Source organism: Myzus persicae, unplaced genomic scaffold (assembly GCF_001856785.1).
Source record: "Myzus persicae strain clone G006 unplaced genomic scaffold, MPER_G0061.0, whole genome shotgun sequence".
Lineage (NCBI taxonomy): Eukaryota > Metazoa > Arthropoda > Insecta > Hemiptera > Aphididae > Myzus > Myzus persicae.
In genome coordinates, this window is record NW_019100691.1 from 673602 (window position 1) to 685642 (window position 12041).

The 12041-nt window shown below is 32.4% G+C and overlaps 1 protein-coding gene across 1 annotated transcript; it reads left to right on the forward strand.

Annotated features, from left to right (window-relative positions):
- Positions 1–602: 602 nt before the first annotated feature.
- On the forward strand, positions 603–11602 carry LOC111041303 (remodeling and spacing factor 1). Its single transcript, XM_022325524.1, has 18 exons — positions 603–906; positions 2612–2796; positions 2861–3057; positions 3121–5753; positions 5980–6099; positions 6172–6288; positions 6755–6877; positions 6973–7074; positions 7176–7375; positions 7438–7580; positions 7656–7834; positions 7927–8096; positions 8160–8474; positions 8537–8769; positions 8834–8955; positions 9516–9736; positions 9813–9914; positions 10001–11602. Exons 1-18 carry the CDS (start codon positions 750–752, stop codon positions 11072–11074), a joined length of 6393 nt encoding a protein of 2130 aa, XP_022181216.1. The 5' UTR covers positions 603–749; the 3' UTR covers positions 11075–11602.
- Positions 11603–12041: the final 439 nt, after the last annotated feature.

Here is a 12041-nt window from a genome sequence, read left to right on the forward strand (position 1 = left end):
CTGGGCGTCTCCTCTTCTCCTCCTCCTGAAGAGTGCTAAACTTTTTTCAAACTTAATATCTTGAATCAAGTGATTTATATTAATAAATTATATTTAAAAGTACAAAATTAATTGACAAGGATTATTATAGGTACCAATAATCCTCCCCCTCCCCAAAGCAGTTTGCGCAACGCCTACAGTAATTGATGTGATCACTGGTCGTGACTCGTGAGAGGATGATCGTTCGGGATGTGTTATTTGTATGGTCACAGCGTGGCTGTATAAGTTTAATATTTGGTGTATTTCGAAATGATTTAAAGTTGCCCCTCCCTCAATAGAGCTTCAGGTACGCCACTATTTAGTTTTACAAGGTGCAGTACCGCACTAGATTACTCGGTACGGCTACGCACGGATTGACGTGATTGTTGAAAATTGAAATTAAACTTATATTCACTATACCCATCATAATAACAACTACAAACATAAACAAAATATAATCATATTATTATTATTATTATTTCTAATTATTTAATAAGTATCGTACGTAGTATTTATACGGATCTGGTGTACAAATGGTGGTTGTGGCAATGGCAACACTGTTTTTTTCCGGTTCAAAAAGTGGGATATCAAAATGGTGGCGGACGTATTCGTGATAGGTATTTTGTTTGTTTTTTATTTATGTTTTGATTTTGGTTCGCGAAAATTCAAATTCTTCATTCACAGTCCGAAACAATGTAACTTCGTCACTCGTTGGATTGCCGAATCCTAAAATGACCGCTCCACTAGTGGCCGAGGCACAGGATATGTGCTCATCGGATCCTAACTTTGCGGTTATATTTGCTTTCTGTGAACGGTTTGGAGACAGTTGTGGTGTTACTATTCCTACGTTCCAAGAGCTACAAGAAATGCTAGAGAAAACTACTGAAGGTAAACTACATAATCTATTAAGTATTAAGACTATCTTGTGCACTTTATTGTGCATTAGACAGTCTTACATAATATATCCATATGCACAAACATATTTTCTCAATGCTCTCAACGTGTTTCCTACGCTTGTTGTCGATTCATCAAACACCAAACTACTCAATCAGGGGCTTTATTCTGTTAATTTAATCAAATACTTGTATCAACATTGTATCAATGTTTTTCCATAACCTTTCAATTATCAACATTAAATAATGTAAATGTAAATGTATCTATAAAATAATTCAATGTGTGTTATTTTTTACTAATGTTAACTGTAGGTACTTATTACTTTTTTCTATTGAATTAAACTAAGTTAGTGTAAAAAACAAATGTAGTATTAGGTATATTCAATTTATCTTTAACACTTAGTGACAAAAATATTACTGGCTTTTATTGTTAGCTATAACACAATTTTTATTATCTAGCTATATAGAAATATTTTACATATAAAACAGTGGCATAGCCAGGAATTTTGTATGAGGGGGCTACAGGGTTTTTTTAAAATCATTTTTTTAGTACAATGTAGGATAAAATAAATGGTGTCAATGGTGGGGGGTGGTTATGGCCCCCTCAGCCACGCTAAGCCCCCCCGGTTATGCCTCTGACTCTATACACTCATAGATTATATCATATAATTTGTATGTATACATATTGATGTTTAAACTTTAAATTTGAACTTTAAGGTGGTTATCTCCAATATAGTTTTATTGATTTTTTAAGTAAATTTATTTATCTATTTGTTGGTTCATTCAATTTATCAATATTAATGTTTAGTATTAATATTATTAATTTATCAAGTTTAAGAAAATTTTCCCATGTTTACCTATACGTTTCCAAAACAAATTAATGTATACAAAATCACAGGTTGGTTAGTATGATAAGATAATTTGTTATCAGTTATAATTTTAAAATTTATAATTTATAAATTATAACATTTTTGGACTGTAGACAGGGACGCCCCCAGAAAATCAGCTCAGTGGGTGCAAAGTTAAATTTTTGTGATACATACATAGGAAATCACATATTTGCATTACTACACACTGATTTTTTGGTTCATTTAAAAAATCCCAGTGGGTGCAATGGCACCCACTGGTCCCTCTCTGCAGGCGCCCCTGATCATAGATATTTGTTGTTTGGAAATAAAATGTATCACTTGGGGCCAGTTGTACCGTCTACGGTTACACTTCGATTACGCTTAATCAGCTGATAATAGATTTTATAACCGGCAAAATTCGGCCGATTAAACTTCAGTTAACTTAAATCGGAGATGGTACAACTGGCCTTAAGTGTATAAGACGATTAGATTTAGTTCTTGTCTAAATGCAGTTTTAGCTGTTATTTTAATTTTATTTTTAGACTCATCATAGGCACCACTAACAGAATTATAGTTTTAACAAAAAGAAATCATAACTGTACAAATTATATAAATATGGACAATGAAGTTACTAGAAAAAAAAATATTCAGATACAAATATTACATCAATAATTTAAGTTACTGTAGAAGCTCTGGTCAAATAAAAATTATTTCCTTTTAATTAAGTTTCAATTTATATAACTAATTGATATTGAATTCTATTAATTTGAGTTGAATGATAAATGTGGTTAATAGATTTTAATATACTGTTTTAATATTAAATAACTTAACAGCGTATTATATTATTTTTAGTTCCAGATGCATTAGTTGATTTACATATAAAGTTATTGCGCCGAGTCAAAAAAAGTGTACATGCAGATAAATGGGAAAGAGCAGTTTTAAAATTCTGTCAAGAATATTCTGTTCCAGAATTTTGGGAATTAGAACACTATGGATACAAAGGCATTTCTGTAAAACTAAAATTAAGAATTTTAAAAGTAATTTAGTAGCTAATCTTTGTACAGTGATATAATATTAACATAATTTTTCTTTTTTCACAAGACTCTTTTTGAAGCACAATTTGACAGTAATGTTAAATTTAAGTCTGAAGTTAATAAATTAGAGAGCTCCACACTTCATTCTCAACCACTAGGTTGGGATAGATCAGGCGTAGCTTATTGGGTTCAATTTGACAGAGCATGTAATCTTCGAGTTTACAAAGAAGACATTGATGAAGATACTTGGGAAATCGTGGCAAAGTAAATTTTGTAGTAAATTTTTGATTTATGTTTTATTTAAATTATATTTCTTATATTTTTCAGAGATCGAAGCACGTTAGTTAATCTTATAAATGAATTGTCCGGAGCAAAAGATAGCACTCTTGATGATATTGAAGATAGTAATAGTATTGAAACTGGTTCAGATGGTTCAGATGAATTATCCTCGAATCGAAATTCAGAAAAACAATCCCCCGTGTTAACAATTAAAACTCCCATTATTGAAGATAGCAAAAAAGAAATTTGTATTACAGAATCAACTAATGTTGAACTAGAAACAAATGAATTTGATCCAGAAAAAAATCCTCTCGAATCTATTAATTTTAAAAGAAAATTGAATGAGGATGATGACAATTCATCTAATAAAAGTAATATTCCTATTGTTGGAGAGGAGATTGAAGAATCTGTGATGATCGTAAAAGGTGAAGGTTCTGGGCAGGAATGTGATACTGGTAATCCTGATGAAACAAATACTCAAAATGACACATCAAAAAATGAAGAAGTAAAAAAACCAAAATTATGGAGTATTGAAGCTATTTGTAGTTCATCTAAAGAAGTCAAAGAAGAAATTGTTTCTGTTCCCAAAACAGGATTTTTTTTTGGTGATGATTCTGTACCATGTTTTAATAATGTTTCTAATGGAGAAAGTTCCAGTATTGATGACAACAAATTAGAAGTTGTCTCATCAAACAAAAATATTGAAGAATTTAAAAAAAATCAAAAACCGATTGAAGAACTAAATAAAAATAAAAAAACTGATGAAGAATCAAAAAATCAAAAAACTGATGAAGAATCAATTAAAAGTAAAATTCTGGATGAAGTTGATACCACTACAACACATAGCATCAAATCTTTAAATTTAGATGAATTTACTTGTAAAAACACTTCAAAACAATCAGTTTTTAATATAAAAGTCCACGAAGAAGAAGTTCAGATCACAGAACGAAAAGCTAATGAAGTTTTTACAAAATCTGAATCCAGTATACAACATAATTCAACAAATGTTTATAGTTCAACATCATTTGACAGCTATAGTAAACCTCAAGAGTCTCAAATAAATAAGGTAACAGAAAATGTTGCATGTAATAAAGATAATCAAACAAAAATCAGTTGCATAACTAATAAATGTGATACAGATCATATGGTTGAATATAACAAAATTGATGTTGATCAGACTAATGACCAACCAACAGATCTTACTAGTTCTGATATTCACATGGGTAAAATAATAAAAGAACAAGAAAATCTGAGTGTGAAATTAGAAGAAAACAAAAAATGCAATATTGATCAACAGTTAGAAGAAAAGGATCAACAATCAAAACCTAAAACAGTTAGTGAACCTATTAAAATTGATAAACGAACACTTGACTATGAAATACAATTAAATGAACAATTGACAAATAAAAACAATCAAAGTGATGATGGAGAAATAGTAGATAACAGTTGTGAAAAAATCATATTAAATGAATCATTTGCAAACACAGTTGGCCAATATGCTGACATTAATGATCAACCAAGTATTGATGTAGTTGAGCAAAATGCATGCACGTTAGATACATCATCAAATGTAGTTGACCAAAGTATTACAACAGATAATCAAATATTGGATAACAAATGCACCATTATTGATAATGATGAACCAGTAGTTAATTTAGCTGAAGATAACAAATCAGAAAAATTATCTGAACATATTCAAAATACTGATGATTTGGAAACTAATGCTACTTATTCTAATAATGACAAATCAATAATAAATGCAATTGCAAGTAGTAGTAAAGCGTGTGATCAAACTTTAACAGACAGTGTTGATCAATGTCCCCAAACCCCTAACCAAGTTGTTGGTAATCAAAATATTTATAAATCTAAGAAAAAACCACATAATATAAGTAATATTATTGACACTGATGTGATTGTTAATGACAGTGTTCAAGTAAATGAACAATCAATTAATTCTGGTGATATTGATATTAAACAGCTAGAACATTTTCAAAATGCAAATGAGAAAAATGATCTCCAAGAAAAAAAACCGTCTGTTGCAAATGAAGATTGCCCTAAAGTTTTTAATAATAAACATAGTTTAAATAAAATATTACAAAAATTGGATAATATTAAAGAAATGACGGAATGTTCCAACTCTGAATCTTCTAATGTTGATTTAGAAGTAGACAAAATTGGTATAATGAAATCTGAGGTTGAAATAAACGTGGAAGAATCAAATTTAAAGAACAAGGATGTTTTGAAGAATTTGACTGTAATAAAAGATGATAAATTAATAGAAAATGAAAGTAATATTTCACTTATAAATTCAAGTGTACTAGAAAATCAAAAGGTCATTGATGCGATCAATAAAGTAACCAAAAGTGATAATGATTGTGAACCATCAACAATTCCTATGGATCAATGTAAGACAGAAGAAATAAAACAGGACAATTTAAAAGTGAATCATGCCGAAATGAAACAAAATAAGGCTATAAAAGAAAAGCACAAATTATTTAATGTCGTAAATGATACTCATATTGATGTTTGTAATGAGGAAAAATTGAATTTGGAAGAATTTAAAAGTGCTTCGTGTAAAACAGACAACACTGTGTGTGATTTATCTGTTAAAGAAAGTACATTGAAAATGGAATCTCCAATAGAGATTGATGAAGATAGTGCTATTAGCCTTTTACATAGTGGTAAGATACAACAGCATATATATATATCATTCAAAATTGTATGAATCTATTTTAATTTTATTTTCCTGGGAGCTAATCTTGTTTATATGGTTATTTACATTCTTTTCAATGAAACTTATTTAAATGTATGTTGCTGGTTGTATTTAAATCATAATTTACCATTTTCTTTTTGTTACACTATTTACTTTACTATGTTTTTACTTTTTACTTTAATGTCTTTTATTAGATGAAAATGTTATCAACAAATCAATCAAAATTCACAAAAATCTAGAAAACAAAGAAAAACGAACAAATTCTGATAAAGATATAATACAAGAAAATCTCAAAATAGAAACAAACCCTAAGGGTAAGTTAATTATAAAAATTAAATTATTTTAAAAACAATCTAACATCAACAATAAAATAATGTATATTTAAGATCTGGACGAGAAATATATATTAAAACCTTCTGAAGAACAAATTGCTATTTCTCCAATTTGTGAGGATATACATGAAAATGCCGATGAAATTAACGAAGAAACATTTCAGAAAAGTCGTAAGTTTTAATATAACTGTTAATTTATTATAATTTTTAGATTCTGAAGAAAATAGGGATATACTAATATTACAATAGTATTCTTATTTTTTATTTTTCTGTAAACTTTTAAACAACAAAAAAGTTCCATAGAGTCATCAATTGTAATTGATTCTTTGATAAGTCTTTTTTCAGTAATTTCCAAACTGTAAAGAAAAACTACTGGAAATTATCAGATCTCAGAAAGTAACTTCTTCCCAAAACCAATTTCCAAATGCAATGATTTATTGTTTCTTTCAAATTTGTAATAGATCATTCATCACTAGTATATATAAGTGCTCTAGTTACAACTTGGTCTTAAGTCTCCAGCGTTTTTGTTTATTGTTTTGAAATGGTTGTCTATGATTTAAGCTATACAACTAATTCAAATTATTTTATTTCCATAAATTTATTAAATACAATGTAAATCTTGTGTTTGACATTTCAGCTAAAGAAGAGTTTGATGACAGCGTAGATATATCCCATAATTTTGAAGAAGATAATAAGAGTGAAGAAGAGGAAGTTGCTGAAGAAACACCAAAAAAAAAAGGAAGACCTGGGCGAAAAAAGGGTAGATATTTATAAGATAAATGTACTCACGTTTTAAAGTTATATATGGTTATTTGCACATGTATTTAAAACTACAATTGTAATTTTTTGTATCAGGAAAAAAAGGAAAGGCTAAAAAAGTTACTACAGTTAAGCAAGAAAGTAAAAGTAGTACAGAAGATAAAGTAAAACGACCATACAAACCTCGTCAAAAGAAAGGTAAAGTTTAATTTTTATTTCACAAAAAAATAATCTATTATGTGTTATAACAATCATAACATTTTTTAATCGTATTGAATTTTAAATGTATGTCTTAACAGTTGTCACCATATCAGAAGAGGTGACTGTGTTTCCAGAGCCAGCTGGCGATGACAATGTGCGTAGATCACGGCGTATTGCTGAGATAAAAATAAAAGAACAATTTATTCCTACACCCCAGTATGATGACATTGATTTACCATTAAAGAGTCCAAAAAAAAAAGATAAAGGTGGAAAGAAAGGGTCAACACCCTCCAAAAAGGTACATTCATTCATATGAGTGTATGCCAAAAATGTTGTGCTAATATAATATTTGTCACTTAGTTTGAAAATGCTGAAGAAACTGATGACGATGACGAAGAAGATGCTATTTCTAAAAAGTTCAAAAAAAAGAAGAGGAAAGGAAAATCTGATTCCTTGAAAAAAATCAACATGATAAATCCTTGGAATGTAGATTCTGAATCTAGGTATGCGCACTTTTTTTTATATTAAATTATTTTACCAATATTTTTTGTTAATTAAATTGTCAACAATATTTACAGCTCTTCCGAAAATAATATAGGATTATTTGAAGACTACGATCATGAAGAGGAGGAGGAAATTCCTAGACCTGGAATTGAGCCTAATATTTCAGACCATGAGTTTTCCCCTGAATCAGATATTAACGACGAAGATGAAGAGTATTTGCCTGAAAAAAGAGCGCGAACTGCTCATAAGAAAGGTTTTTTAAGAATATTATGTGTTAAAAATTTTGATGTAGACTTGTTTCTTTTATAACAGAAATGTATTAAGTTTTTTTTTATCTTTATCCAGATGAAGGTGAACAGTTGAAAGACGACATGTGTCAAAAATGTAACAAAAGCGATCAACCTGAATGGATTTTGCTATGTGATACTTGTAATCAAGGATGGCATGCGTCTTGTCTCCGTCCCCCACTTATGGTGATTCCTGACGGTGACTGGTACTGTCCACCATGTCGTCATGTAAGTGCAATTATATACATATTCCACTCAGGACAATTTTTCCAACTTTAAGTTCTTTTATAGCAAGCTCTGTTGAATGCATTAAAAGAAACTTTAAAAAAATATGATGGTGAATCAAAAAAAAGAGAAAATGAAGAATTGAGACGTAAACGGTTGGCATATGTAGGTATAAGTCTTCAAAACGTTATATCATCAAAAACGGAAGAAGTGAAATCTGAAAAACTGCCTGAAGTACATCAATCTTCTGAAGATGATGAAGACGAATCAGAATCTGAAGAATATGATTCAGAACCGTTGTACACTTTAAGAGCTCGGCGACAAGCTAATGTCAGTTACCGTTTTAACGATTATGATGACATGATCAATGAGGCAATTTTAGTAAGAACTAGTTAAATAAAAATAAAAGTATTATGCTGTACTTATTATTTTGATTTTTTCAGGAAGAGACTGGTGTTGATGAATCTACGGCAAAAAAATCGCCTGAAGTGAAAACTGACAAAAATGATAATGATGAAAATAATGATTCTGATGACGATGAAAATGACAAGGATAGAGAGGATTCGCCTATAGCGCCAGCTCTGTTACATTTGAGGGGGCGAAAAAAATCAAAAAAGCTCACAAATCTAGATATTAGTTCAGACGATGGATCAGATGAAGATTTCAAAGGGCCTTCGTATGTTCAATATTATAATTTAATTTGTATCTGTGTATAAATAAAAGATGTTTGTTAATTTCAGAGATGGGGACGACGATTACGATGAAGATTTGAGCGAGTATAGCGACGATTCTGTCAAAAGACGGCCACAACCAACACGGCGGTCTGTGCGGAACCGAAAAAACGTGGTCGATCCTGACTTTAGTAAGAATTGAATAAGTCACTATTTTAAAGTACTGGTAAATGATTGATATTAGGGAAGACGGTCATACCGGAATACTGATTTGAGATCGATGTACCGGTGTACCATCTTTTTTTTTTTTTAAACCATACACCGAAAATATCGATAATACCAATAGGTAATACCGAAATGTACAAAAAATCGAAAATACCGAAACATTAGTATGTCACGACATAGTACATCAACTATCTACCGAAATTAGTTGTCTTATTGTTTAATATTTTAGCCTTTTTTTAAAATTGTCAATAGTGTATAGTAATATATACCCCCCCCCCCCAGTTGTGCCTTGTGTATTGCCATCTTTTTATAACAATTAACCGAAAATATCGAATTTACCGATTATATTCCGAAGTACCGAAATATCAAGTATACCGAAATAACCATACCAAAATATCGGTTTAACGAAATTTTCGGTTTACTGACTCATACCGGTATAAAATATCATACCGAAATATCTATGTAAAAAAAGGACCGTCACCCCAAATTGTTATGCAGTTGTTAATCGTGTAAACTGTAAATTTAGTCAATGATGATTCGAGTGAAGACAGTGATCAACGTTCCAAAAAAAAGAGATCGAGACCTTGGTCAGATTCGTCCAATAGCGAAGACGAAGATTTAACGTGGGGAAAAAAGAAAAAGAAACGTACAAACGCGTTCTCCTCTTCGTCATTATCGTCCAAACCGGCCAAAGGAACTAAAAGGAAACGCGAAAACGATGGTGCCCGAAACATTAAAAAATCTAAGGTTGTATAATTATATTATGTAAATAATAAATGTACAATTTGTTTGTGCGGGTTTTTTAGAACTTTTTTGTACTTAGATCAAGTTTGGTATGAATTCGGATTCAGATTCAGACGGCCAACCTAAGAGAAGGACCAGAGGACGCCAAATAACTTACGCCGAATCCGACGATTCCGAAGAAGTAAAATTATACCATATATAATTATTAGTTTATTATTGATGGCTAAACCACAGTAGATATACTAATGTAAAATATTTTTTTTTTAGGAAGTCATAACGAAAAAGCGTAAGGTAGCAGTTGATGAAGAAGACGAATACGTGTTGAATGACGAGGAATTAGAAGTCGAGAACGAAGACCATACTTTAGAAGTGGATGAAGACGATGCTATAGCCAGTAACGACGAGAAGGACGAAGACGACGACGTCTACGAAGAAGAAGCAGTTGACGAGGAAGAGGAGGACGAGGACGAAGAGGAAGAGGTCGACACAAAACTGGCAATAAGCTCATCAGCACCAGCTGAAAGTCACGTCGCACATCGGGCTGTCGTGAAACCGCCGCCGCCGCCCGCCGTTGTCCAATCAGTTATCAGGGAACCGGTGTCTTCATCGTCATCCGATCCAGTGACTGTCGAACCTCATACCAGCGCTCACCCTCGACTTTTTCCACAGGCCGTCGTACAGCGATCGGACAAACAAGTTTTGTCACCGGTTGTCGACCCTGAGCAAGGGTCGCCGGATAAGCGTAAGCGTTCACAGCACCAGCCGAAAAAGTGTCCATCGCCCAACCCTGTGGTTGACTACGGGGGAAGTGCCGGCTATCCGTATGCGCCGGACGCCACCAAAGTGGCAGTGTCCCCCGTCCCGCCATTGCCCGCGCACGTCGCGTACATCAGACCGCCTGCAGTAGTGTCTGCTGCTGCAGGAGTGTTCAAGACAATGGTGCCACGAACTGCTGGTGATGTGGGCTTTCCTGTCGCGCCAGTCCCGTACCGGACGGGAGCCAATAAAATGACCGGACCGGCCTCCTACCTGCCTCCGCCGCCCCCACCTCAGGTGCAACAAGTGTACCAGGCGCCGACACCGCAGCCGCAGCCTCAGCCGTCGTCAACCAGTTATTCGCCGTATCCAATTGATTACGCCGTCACTGGAGCTCCACTACCACCTCCACCTCCCACGATTGCGTTCCGAAACGTGGTCGTAGCACCGCCGTCGCACGAGCACGCTCCTCTGCTGCCCAGTACAACACAGCAGCAGCAATCGGCCACGGGGGCCGGAGACAGTGAATTTGGCGGGCTAGTTTCTTATTTTTCCAGTCAACAGGAAGACGATTTTGACACATGATGATCTCGTCCATCTCCGCCACATTATTATTATTATTGTAATTATTTTTACCCTTTTTTTTTCGTTTGTTCCCTCTATCCCTTCGACAATTCATCGTATTCTTCTGTTCTATTATAGTATTGAAAACTTGGCTGCTTGTATGTTGTTATTATTATTAATATGGAATTCTTTTATTCTTTTACTTTTATTTTACCATGACGTAGAATTTTGTTTTTGAGTACAAAATGTAGACTCTTGTTCAATTAATGTGGTCGTGTGTAGTAAATAGTAGAGTAAGCTTACAACGCACACGGAGTCATCAAAAAACTACTACTGACTATAATATCATCATTCATCACAATCAAATTTGATCGCCATCTGTTGTTAATCCACATTGTAAAATCATATTCAATAAGAAATGCAACGAATTTTCTCCATAAACTGTCAACTAGACTGCCTCTTTCTGTTGTTTTATAACTTAAAAGGACACCACACCCGCATGTGTTATCACTGTCTTAAAATCGTACAATATAGCAAATTTTACATTAATCCATTTTACCCGTTATTTTTAAAATTAGAATAATTCACTCTAATTTTGATCTATGATAAAATTTAAAAGAAAGATTATTATCTAGGGTATCTTGGAAGATTTTAAGTAAGTTTTGACCATTTTAAAATGTACAATTCCAAAAAGGTCATAACTTGCTTCTTAATAAAAATAAGAGCCTTCAAGATGCCCTAGATAATAATCTTACCTTTAAATTTTATAACAGGTATATTCATTTTAATTTTTTTGAATGTACAGGGTAAAATAAACTATTGTGAATTTAAAATTTGCATGTTGTTTGTAAGACCAAGATATGGCTTTGGTGTCCTTTAAATATAATTTTGTTTTGTATTTTTAATTTTAATTGAAAACACAAATTATTTCCTTATTTGTTTAATAAAGCCATAATGTTAAAAACAAAGATCTGAGAGTATATTATAA

What these genes read in the sequence shown, in the direction of transcription:
- LOC111041303 (XM_022325524.1), top strand. Translation starts at nt 750, where the DNA reads ATGACCGCTCCACTAGTGGCCGAGGCACAGGATATGTGCTCATCGGAT. An exon ending in TAAAATTAAGAATTTTAAAA is followed by an intron (nt 2,797 to 2,860) that starts GTAATTTAGTAG and finishes TTTTTTCACAAG; the next exon opens with ACTCTTTTTGAAGCACAATT. An exon ending in TATTAGCCTTTTACATAGTG is followed by an intron (nt 5,754 to 5,979) that starts GTAAGATACAAC and finishes GTCTTTTATTAG; the next exon opens with ATGAAAATGTTATCAACAAA.